Here is a 12335-nt window from a genome sequence, read left to right on the forward strand (position 1 = left end):
AATTCAGGATAGCAGATGGGCACAGTAGCCAGGGTAAGTGGGACAGTGATAGAGACGATAAGAAAGGTTGGTTCCTCTCCCTTCTCCACTGCCCCCAGACTAATGAGTCTATGTCAGCTGTGCAATGAGGGAAAAACATTAAAAATACTGCTGCAGCTAGAATCACGGTTTTTGTGAAGAACTTCATCTTCCTTTATCAGAGTCCCCAGATTGAGTCCTGCAGCTGAACGTTGGGCCAGTTCCCCCTGACAGCAGCTAAAGATAGACTGGGGGGATAGTTTGTAAGGGAGTGAAAATAATCTTTTTTTCTATAAGCCAGGGATTACTGGCCTCCAAACTCTAAAAATACAACTAAAGCACCAAGAATTGCTTGAGAATTAGCATAAACATTATCTGTCTTAGATATGTACATAGTGAATGGCTATAGGATCAAAATGATAAAAATCTAAGTGATCTCAAGTGGAGAGCATACATTCACAATAGCAAGGTATTTTTGAAGGAAGTACTGATGCTACAGAGATGAAGAGACTTCTGAGTCAAGTCAATAAGCATTTATTAAATATTTCATGTAACAGGCACTATGCTAAGTATTGAAAATAGAGATGCAAAAATATGGTCCTAGACCTGTAGGAGCTCATGCATATTTCTCAGCTGTGCCAGGCGCTGTGCTAAGTACTAGAGATTCAAAGAGATGCAAAGTAATCCCTGTCCTCAATGAGCTCATAATCTAATGAGGGTAATAGCACTCAAAGGACTATGTAAAAACCAGATATATACAGGGAAAATAGAAGGTAACCTCAGAGGGAAGGCACTATTAAAGGAAAATGGAAAAGGCTTTTTAGAGAAGGGCAAATTTTAGCTAAGACTTGAAGAAATAGATGATAAATGCATGGGTGTTGATGTGATCTCTAAGCTGGATTCAGTAGAACAGCTGCACTTGAGGACCTAGAGGGCCTCTATACTTGTTAGTACAGAGGAATAAAAGGACCTAGGACTAAGCTTTGGGAAATACTGACAGTTTGCATTACTTAAGTGGACTATTCTGAAGATCTCTATGCCCTTACCCTACTTCACTTAGCCTATATAACAAAGGTATACACAAAATAATACCTTTATGCAAGTCATAAAATGTACTAAAATGCAGACATATTAAATACTATATCATGATAATAAACAGAATTATGAAATAAAAGGTAAAATAAATGATAAAGTATGCACAATACTATACAATAAAGTTAACACAGATGTGCAGTATGTTGTCCCTTCTCTACCCACTGAACCTAGCCTTTATCACTGATGGGTGACCGGGCAACTTTTTTTATGAAATTATCCAGAGATGTCTGGACAATGAATCTCTTTTTTTCCCTTGTATATCATAGCAAGCGATATTATCAACTAGACTTTGAACTTTTAAAAATCTCGAAGTATTTGGATCCATTTTTTCAATACAAGAAAAAAGTTCACTCCAAGGATGAAATGCTTCTGCTGTTTCATTGTGAACCTTTTTGATCTGACCTTAGGTTCCAAAGCTTCTCTTTTGTCTTCTGTAATCTTTGCAGCTAGCAGCTCATTCAGATACTCATTTGACAGCTCTTCTCCATGAGATGAAATCAACTCTTCCACATCATTCCAGCTCCAATTCTTGTGCTAATTTTACAATCATGTTATTCACTTCTTTAAACAGTTCATCTTTGTCAGATCCATAAATCACAATGAACTCTGGGCACACTTTTTTTTCCCAAACTATCTTCATACATACTTTGGTTGCATCTTCCCAGGCCTTAGCAATATGTAGCAAATATAATGTTTGCATGGCAAATATCATAGGACTTCCAGAAATCTCTCAATGTCAAGTCCTTATCAGCATCCCAAAGCTACAATTCCCAGGGTAAATGTAGTACATAATCAGTCCCTGATCCATAGGTTGTAATAATGAGGTATTTTTAGGGGAGAAGGTAAACCACTTCTACATTTTCATTAAAATCACCCAGATGGGGAAGGTAACCTCAGGCATTACCAAAGTGAGTAGAATCTTGAAAGGAATGCCATTATCATTACAAAATTTTTCAGCTTAGGGAATAGAGCAGTGCATAAACCTGGAGTGGGGAACCTGCAGCCTCAAGGCTACATGTGGCCCTCTAGGTCCTCAAGTGCAGCCTTTTGACTGAATCCAAACAAATGTTCTGTGAAGTTTGGATTCAGTCAAAGGGCCACACTTGAGGAACTAGAAGGCCACAGATTTCCCACCCCTGGATAATCCGTTGTTCAAAGATAATAATGTCTTTTTGTTGTTGTTCAATCATTTTTCAGGCATGTCCGACTCTTCATGACCCCATTTGGGGTTTTCTTAGCAAAGATACTAGAAAGGCTTGCCATTTCCTTCTCCAGCTCATTTTACAGAGGAGGAAACTGAGGCAAGCAGGATTAAGTGATTTACCCAGGGTCACATAGCTAGTTAAGTGTCTGAGGCTGATAGGTTCTGAGTCTTCATGATTCCAAGCTTGGTATTCTACTCACTACACCACCTAGCTGCCCCATGCTATAAGATCAGTGAAATAATGCACAAGAAATATTGCCTTGCTAATTTCTTCCAATGATCTGGGATTTTCTCTTTTTTTTTCTTTTTTGAGGGGGAAAGGCAGGGCAATTGGGGTTAAATGACTTGCCCAAGGTCACACAGTTAGTAAATGTATCAAGTGTCTAAGGCCGGATTTGAACTCAGGTCCTCCTGATTCCAGGGCTGGTGCTCTACTCACTGAGCCACCTAGCTGCCTCTCTGGGATTTTCTGAGTGGTGCAAAAGAACAAGTTTTAATTTGCAAGTTCCAGATGCATTCCCTCCAAGCAGAAGAGTAACTCTAATTTTTTAATGCTTTATGCCTCAGGATAGATTTTTTTCCTCCACAAAGATACAGGTTCAGGATGGCATTCTATGATAAAATAGGATGGTTTTGTCTACATTAAAGATTTGCTCTGGGAAGTAGGGACATTCATCCATTTTTTTTTGTATTTTTACCTTTAAATCTTCAAAGAGGTTTTGAACCTTGGCTTGAATTGCCATAAAACTTAAAGGAACAAGTATACTTCTAAGTCTGGTCTTCTGTCCATGTAATTAATAGTTTCTCCATCTCTTTGTTTTGACATATAAATCAAATTCATGCAAGTACTGCCTTTTGTGTGCACCTTTTTCTGGGCAGCATCTTTCACCATAGTGTTCACAGTCAACTGTGTAAGACTAAGTTCATGGGCTATTGATGACAATTTTTGTCCTTCATATTTTCTAATTATTTTCATTTTCATTCCCAATTCTATTGAATTTGCATAATATGAAATTATGTAAAGCAAGAACTATCTGTACCCACAGCAGCAGGCCTGATCTGGATAAAGATCCAGCAAAAGAGATTAAGAAGGAGCAGTCAGAAACTTAGGAGAAGAACCAGGAGAAAGAAATATGGCAAAAATCTAGAGAGAAGAATCAAGCAGAAGGTGATTAACAGTTCAAAAGGCTGCAGAGATGTCAAGAAGGATGAGGATTGAGAAAGGGCCACTAGAATTGTCAATTAAGCAATAACTGACAATTTTGAAGATTGTGAACTCCTTGGCACTGTTTTTTACCTTTAGTTGTATCCACAGGCACAGTGCCTAGCACTATTCTTACTTGGCTGCCCTACTTTGGGACTTCTTTGACTTCTCCACCATGTGCCAAGCAAGCTCATTATTGGGAAAACCTCATCTGCAAGATCTCATCATCCCTGGGACTCCCCCTCATCACCAATCCCTGTCTCTCTGATTGCAGGGCAAAGCAGTGAACTCCAAAACCTCCATTTAAAGAGGGCTCAGATCAGAAAAAACTCCTCATTTCTCACCTGGCTACACTACTTTTAGGGACCACTTTGATTTTTCCCACCATACCCTTGCATTTGATAGCTTCCTTGGTTGCACTCCCTTCACCACTTTTCACCTTCCTTTTACGAGTAATCTTCCCCTATTAGGTTGTAAACTCCTTGAGGGCAGGGACTTTTTTCATATTTGTATCACCAGCATTTAGCACAGTGCCTGGCATATAGTAGGCACTTAATAAATGTTTATTTACTGACATCTTAGGTGCTTAATAAATGTTTGCCAACTGACTGATTTTGGAAAGAGAAGTTCCAGTTGAATGATGAGTTTAGAAAAGAGACTGCAGAAAGTTCAGGAGAAGTGGAGGAACTCATTGCAGAGGACTTTCTTCAGGAATTTAGCTATGAAATGGAGGAGATACATAGGATGCTAGCTAGTGGGGATTAATGGATAAAATAAAGGACTTTTTAAGGACTGGGGAGACAGGGACATGTTTGTAGGCAGCAGAGGAGTAGTCAACAAACAAGGAAAGATGAAAGTTAGTGAGATAGTGAGAATTATAGAAGGAACAATATGCCGAAAAAGATGAGAGGAATGGGATAATGTGTACATGTAGAGTTTGCCTTACAAAGAGAAAGGCTACCTCTTCATGCAAGATAAAGGTTAAAAATACAGCAAAGGCATCTGAATAATGTGAGATGAGGAGGAAGGTGAAGGGGCTGCTCTCAATAGATAACCTCAATTTTTTTAGTGAAGTATGAGGCAAGATTATAAGATTCTAAGCTAACAGGGTGGAAAGAAAGGGAACAACGGGATGTTTGAGAAAGGAGAAAAAGGTTTGGAAAAGCTACTATAATGACTGGGATAGTCAAATAATAAAATGTAAAACAATTGCCTTGCTTCAGTGAGGGCCTCTTTAATTTCTTGATTCCAAACAATGTTTTTCAATATTTACTGTCCTCCTCTGTGACCACCTTCGTAATAAAGTCACTCAGTGTTAACAAAGATGATAGACAGAAATAGTCAATGTTGGTGGGGCTGAGGGAGGCCAGGCCCACTGACACATTGTTAGTGGAGCTGTGAATTGATTCCTGAAAAACAAGTTGGAATTACATGAGAAAATGAATAGATGGATAAAAAAATATTTAAGTGCTTACTATGTATCAAGCACCGCACTAATTGTTGGGATGCAAATACAAAAGCAAAACAATCCCAGTCTTCATATGACACATACTAGTAATGGGAGATAATAAACATAGAGTACTCCCTCTGTGTTGATTCCCACAATTCAAACTGTTCAGGTAGGTTAGGCCCTGAAAGGGCAATGACTATTACTTCTTCTCTCAGGGCTCCAGGAGTAACCCTGAGGGTCTCTAGGTTTTTTAGCATTGTAGTACATGAGTCTCCTCTGGCGTGCTCCTCACTGATTAGGAACCAGTTAATTAGCTTTTAGAAAAGAGTCAAGTTGATATAATAAGAACAGTTGGTATAAAACATTTACTCCCTCCCCCAAAACCTTAGGGCATACTCTTGCATGAGTACACACAGAGTCTAAGAGAAGAGTAGGCTTAAACTTAAGAGTATAATGATGGTGAGGATATATGCAGACAATGAGTGTGTGGCCAAAAGATTAAATCACAACTTCTGGTTACTCTAAGTCCTTTCTTGAGTTTTTGGGTGGTATTATTTTTTGGTTCAAGGTATTCCATACCTTTAACCAGTTTCTTCTCTCAGGTTGCTTTCTTTCTACACAATTCTATGTCTGCATTTATTCATGGTTCTCCTCAGTGTGTGTCTGTCTATTCCATATTGCATGAGTTGTCTCCCCTTGTCCTCCTCTCTCTGATATACTCAGTGGAAGGAGGAGAAGAAAGAGAATGGGAAGCTCTCCCTTCTATGTAAGAGTGGCTCTCTCTCAGGCTTGGCTTAAACTAGCATCTTAACTCCAGAACTGAAATCTTCCACTGGTGGCCTATACACTTTGAGACTGAGCACACCAATGGATTGACTGCCATTTTATATGTGTTCAATGACTGATCTTCTCAACCAATCTGGCTCTCATTGATTGGCCAACAATAAGTCCCAGCCTAAGCCCCACTTGGTCTTTGTTTGGGCCTTGATAGCTCAGAGTGAATGCAAATAGCAATTGTTTCTGTTTTGGCCAGAAACCATGAGGGTCTTCCCCTCCCAAGTTGATTTTTTTGACTAGGTAAAAGAGGCCATTCTTTGCTTCATTTCTTACCTAGCCTTAATCACTGAGTGGGCATTGCCTCAAACTGAGACCTGGGAAGACCTTAGCTTAAAAAGGCCAAGGTCTCCCACTGCATCCAAGGCCATCTCCAGTCATCCTGATCTATATCTTGCCACTGGATCCAGATGGCTCTGGAGGAGAAAGTGAAGCTGGTGACTTTGCACAGCCCTCCCTTGCTTAAATCCAATTCACTTGCATGTCATGGCATCACCTCCCTCACGTCAGCTTCCTTCTTAAGGAAGGACAAACAACCACATTGTCAGCCAATCATATCATTTTCTTCCTTGACCCAATCAAAATATTTACTCCTCATACAGTGATCACAGGGTATGAAAGGGTTTGTTTTTATATTTGAAATTTCATCAGGTTCTTTGATTTATTTATTAAATGTGGTAAGAAAGGACACTGACATATAATGTATAATAAAGTAGTGGCTAGAGATGATGAAAATAAATTATTGTTGTTATTAGTTGACATTTATATAATACTTTAAGGATGTTTTAGTTTGGAAAGTCACAAGATGGCTGGGTGGACTCAAAGGCAAGTCAAATGAAACACTCTTTCCATAATCAATGGTAGTACTGATTTGATTACTCTATCCAAAGTAAGAGATGAAAGGGGAAGAGAAGAAAAGGGGGAAGAAAAATATGCCTACAGAGGCAGGGAAGATGTCAACATCATACTGGATGGGATTGGATGGCATGGGAAGCATGGCCTCAGGCCTAAGACCCACTGTATATAGTAGGCTAGGTTTGTCTGTGCTGGCTGATTCACAATTAGGACAATATGGCCCCATGAATGTCATTACAAAATTGACTACACTATCTCTACTGACTCCTACATAAACTCTTTTTTGGGATTTGAAGCTGCTCACAGCCTGGTCCCAACCTATATCTCCACACTCATATATTACTCCCCTCCCAGGACTCTATGGTCCAATCAATCTGGCCTTGTCTCTGTTCCTCACATGTTCCATCTCCCATTTCCATGTCTGTGCACTAGCTGTCTCCAAAAGAGACATTTCTCTGCTTCATAATCTTAATCCTATTACCTAAACATCACCTTTTACATGAAGGCTTTCCTGATTCCCCCAACTACTAGTAATCATCCCCCCTAACTACTTTGGATTTAACTTTCTTGAATTTATTTTGTACCTATTCTGTACATATTTATTCTGTATGTATTCTGTATATGTACAAATGTGTATACATATATGTGGTGCAAATGTGATCAAAGATCTTCTCTTCCCATTTAATAGGCCTCTCAGGTGGAGCTAGTTAAGGGAAGCTTGATTAGGAGACGCCTGTTTGTAGGAAGGCCCTTTTGCTAAGTAGATGCTAAGCCCCAGGCCCACTAAGCTCAGACTAGAGAGCTACAGAGACCATAGAGCTGGAAGAAAGAAGAAAGAAAAAAGAAGAAAGAAAGAAAGAAAGAAAGAAAGAAAGAAAGAAAGAAAGAAAGAAAGAAAGAAAGAAAGAAAGAAAGAAAGAAAGAAAGAAAGAAACAAAATAACAAAGAAAGAAAGAAGAAGAAGAAAGAAAGAAAGAAGAAAGAAAGAAAGAAAGAAAGAAAGAAGAAAGAAAGAAAGAAAGAAAGAAAGAAAGAAAGGAAGAAGGAAAGAAGAAGGAAGGAAGGAAGGAAGGAAGGAAGGAAGGAAGGAAGGAAGGAAGGAAGGAAGGAAGGAAGGAAGGAAGGAAGGAAGGAAGGAAGGAAGGAAGGAAGGAAGGAAGGAAGGAAGGAAGGAAAGAAAGAAAAGGAGGAGGAGGAGGAGGAGGAGGAGGAGGAGAAGAAGAAGAAGAAGAAGAGAGAACTGCAAGAGAGGACAGAGAACTGGAAGAGATGGAGAGAGGGAGAGACAGAGAGAGAACTGGAAGTGCTCTGAGAACTGCAAGGACTTTCAGACCTGTGGGAAGAGAGGATGAAGGCAAGCAGACAGTTAGGATTTGTGAGTGGTTCACAGGAAGGCCCCAGCAGAAGGGAAGGTTACAGGATGGCTTGGCTCTTTGCTGTGATACTATGTTTTAATCTCCTTGTTGTTACATTGAGATGGACTTACTGGTTTTGGGATACAATTACTGCTATGTCGAATTGGGATTATTGGTTCTGGGATCCGATCCTCTGGTGTCTGAATAAATGTTTTACTTCTGCCTTCTATACAGAGACTCTCTTATACTTTATGATTCTGAACTATACAGGCATATTCATGATCACCATTGATATCACGAATCTTGCCTTACTGATACAATGTATTATTTGCAAACGTTATCTCCCTCCATAGAGCATAAGAGCTCCTTGGGAGCAGAGATTTTTATTTTTTGTATTTTTATTTCCTAACAGCAGCAGCATTAATATAAGACTTTAAGGTCTGTAAAGTACCTTATAAATATTATCTCATTTTATCCTCACAGCAATCCTGGGAGGTAGGTGATATTGTTAACCCAGTTTTACAAATAAGGAAACTGAGGCAAACGATTGCAATGCATTATCAACTGGCTCTCAAAAAATATACCAATCAATTAAACAATAAATCACAGGTCCAAGCCAGCTCCAGCACACTACTGTAGCTAGTATGTGTCTGAGGTCACATTTGAACTCCGGTCTTCTTGACATCAGGTCCAGCACTCTCTCCAGTATACTATCTGGCTGCCTGGCATATAGTAGCTGTTCAATAAAAGCTTTTTTGGTTGATTGAAGTCACCCAGGGCATGATTCCAAGAGTCCGGGTGGTCCAGAGAGATCAGGGTTAGATCACAGGGCAAGGAGGAAGGTGAGGTAGGTGGTTGGATAAGATGTGAAATATGGTCTGAGATCTGCTAGATCTGGGTAGGCAATGAACATCTAAGCTGACTAACTCATACATCAGGACAGCATAGCCCCAAGGCATTTGTTCCAAAGCTGAGTCAAGTAAGTCATTCAGGACATATTTTCAAGAGATCCACTTGCGGGGTGGGGAGGTTGGGAAGGGGAAGGAGTAGCAGCAGAATATATGACAAAGAGATGTCCTAGGATGGAGGGGTCACTAAACTGCTGACCCAGTGATACCACTACAACAAGGAAACACAGAGTCTATTTTTACAAAAATATTTATAGCAGTAATTTTGGTGATAAAGATGGAAAACAAATTAAATGCTCATTAATCAGGTTGAACAAATCAGGTGAACAAATTGTGGCATATGAATTAATGGAATACTGTTGTACCATAAGGAACAAAGCATGAGAGAAATAGAGAAACATGGGAACACTTATGAAATGATATGGACTTAGGAAAGCAGAATCAGGAGAACAGTACACATAATGACTACATTATTACAAATACTGCGTAAATTGTTGGCCTGTTTTTGCATACCTCATGTAGTATCAGTTTATTCACGTCTTCCTATATTTTAATGAATTCTTCATATCCATTTTTCTTAAGATTCAATAATATCCCATTACATTCATATACCACAATTTGTTCAACCATTCTCTAACTGATGGGCATTCATTTTCCTTTCAGTTCTTTGTTACTTTAAAACAATGCCGCTATTAATAGTTTTGTTTATACACAAAGACCTTTCCCTATATGTTTGATATCATTGAGGTATATGCCTAATATACTAATATCATTGGGCCAAAAGATATGTATAATTTAGTAACTTTTCTAGCATAATTTCAAATATTTCCAGAATAATTGGACCAAGTGGACTATGGTGCTTGTCTTCCAACAGACCTTCCAATGCTCACTATTTTTTTGTTCTTTTTCATCTTCGACAGCAAATATCATTAGTGTGAGCTACCATCTTAGAGTTGTTTTAATTCTTATTTCTGTTATTACTAGTGATTTAGAATATCCTTTCATATGATTGTTAATAGCTGGCACTTCTTCATTTGAAATCTGCCTACCCATATTCTTTGACCGCTTAGATAGTAGGGATTAGCTCTTATTCTTCTTATATGTTTATGTCAATTCCTTATATATCTTGATACTATAGTAATATTTCATATATTATCCTCCATTTAGTTTATTAGTAGTTGGTCATTCACAAAGCAATCTACAAATACTATTAAGTTTCTCTAATGGCTATATTCAAGGTCCTTTGAGCCTTGAGCAGAGCCTACTTGGAACTTTCCCTAAAATACCCCCCTACCTAAGATAAATCTTTAAAAATGAGGACTACCTCAATAAAACACTGATGTTCTGATTACCTGAACCATACACAAGGGGAATAAATTATAATTGCTATAAGAATTTAATTCAACAATTAGTAGAAAATTCTCAAAGCATAACAAAAGCAGATGAATTTTCATTATGCCAAATCTAAAGTCGTGTTTTGTTGTTGTTTTACCTGTGCTGTTCTGCTGTCAACAGTTCCTTCAAGTTGGAAATAGTAGTTTCAAATTCAGCAACAACTGATGAATGTGTAACCTTAGTTTCACTAATTTCTTCCATTTGAGCTTCTTTTTCTCTGGTAAGCTGAATTATTGTTTTGCCTGCAGTCTGTAATTCTTCCTTTAATATCTTTTGAGAATTCTAAAATGAATAAAGTATAAAACAAAAAGATGAACTCAAAAACATCTTGTAAATAGAAAAGTTTTGGGATTTTGTTTTCGAGACTAGGCTTCTTTATCTCTCTTCCAAGCTAGAAGTACAGCTGCCACGCAAAAGTCCAATCCTAATGTTGATACATGTGGAAGCTTTGACCCGCTCCATTTCCAATCTGGGAAGAATTGTTCTTCCTTAGGTAACCTAGTGGTCTTCACTCCTGGAGTCTCACCATATTGGCAGGAGACTCAATAACCTTTAACTCTATCTCAGAACTACTGAATTCAAGGGATCTACCAGCCTCATCAGGCATGCACAACCACACCTAGGAAAAGAAAAGTTTTCAGCTTAAATAGATAAATGTATGTTCCAGTCTCTGCAATTTGCCTCCATATGATGTATGACATCCCTCATATCTATTAACTATAGTAAGGGTTTCAGAACTGAAATGGCATGTTTGGATTTTTAGTTCACAGGACCAAGCACCCCCCTCCAAGACAGAATTCTCCACTGTAAGATCAATTTGACATTATTGTGATCTTTGAGCTAGAAGGCAAAATTGAAAAATACTCTGAACTAACACAATCTGTGAGATTCCTACTGAGAAGAAAAATGGTGAAGACTTCAGTAGATAAGCAACAGCAGCCTCCCCAGCCCTAAGCCAGAAAGAATTAGCAACACAAGAACCACAGGAACGAAGAACAACAAATTGAACTGAGTGGTGGCAAAGAAGGGAGAGATCGAGGAGGGCCATTGGCCTTACAGGTATCTTAGAATAAAAGACTTGATATCACCAGTTTTACCCACTTCTCCATGGACCAAGGGAAGTTCAAGAAGATGTCTGCTTTTTCCCCAAGTTTCCCTTCTGGTGCCTATCCATTGGCGGACACCATAACATACTGTATTCACTTCTTTACACAAATGTTTTCAGGAACTTAGATCTTGACTCAATTATGTTTGACTATATTTGACTCAACTATATATGTGAGAGATAAAAATAAATTTAAATTAAGTCAGAGAGCCAAGCTTCTATTTAAACATTAGGAATTTTCCCAACTAGGGGCTCTGAGCAATTGTGATTGTGGTCATAACTTTTAATGCAAAATCAAAAAAGCAGCGTAGAAGGTCCCATGGAGCTGAGGGGTTATTATATTGCCCTTAGGCTAAAAAAAATGAAATAATTGGTGTACCGGAGTGCAGCTGATTAAATTTCCAAAGACAAAGGGGAGGTAGAGAGGAGAGTTGATAACTGTTGGTATTAACTCCCACCCTCCTCCACCACACCACATCCACTTGGTGTTACATTAGGAGTACAATAAATGTTGAGCTCTACCATCATAGCTTTCCTTCAAAGCCCAGCAAAAGTCTTTTCTCTGATGGAATACCTTCCTAAGCTATTCCAACCCACAATGATCTCTTGCTTCTCTGAATTTATATAGCATTTTTACTTAAACCAAAATTTATTAAGGTCTGACTACATTCAAAGCAATGCAGAGGACACAAAGATTAAAGAAACATGATCCTTGGACTCACAGAGTTTGCAGTCTAACCAGGAAACAAGATATGATACATGTTCCAAAAATTATAGTATCAAATGATGCATAATAAAAAATAATCCACTTACTGACTATATTACTTATTTGACACTATAAGTATCTTTTAGTGTTTCATTTTTATCTTCATATCCCTATTTCCTAATATAGTGTCTGAGACACAGGAGGTA

At 38.5% G+C, this 12335-nt stretch overlaps 1 protein-coding gene across 1 annotated transcript in view; it reads right to left on the minus strand.

Annotated features, from left to right (window-relative positions):
• SYCP1 (synaptonemal complex protein 1) overlaps positions 1–12335 on the minus strand; it is a 96352-nt gene that overhangs the window by 60629 nt on the left and 23388 nt on the right. Inside the window, exon 13 of the mRNA XM_036768183.1 lies at positions 10416–10600. Within this exon, the coding sequence (XP_036624078.1) occupies positions 10416–10600 (185 nt within the window). The remainder of the gene's footprint in view (positions 1–10415; positions 10601–12335) is intronic.

The sequence above is a fragment of the Trichosurus vulpecula genome, chromosome 7, assembly GCF_011100635.1.
Source record: "Trichosurus vulpecula isolate mTriVul1 chromosome 7, mTriVul1.pri, whole genome shotgun sequence".
Taxonomy (NCBI): domain Eukaryota; kingdom Metazoa; phylum Chordata; class Mammalia; order Diprotodontia; family Phalangeridae; genus Trichosurus; species Trichosurus vulpecula.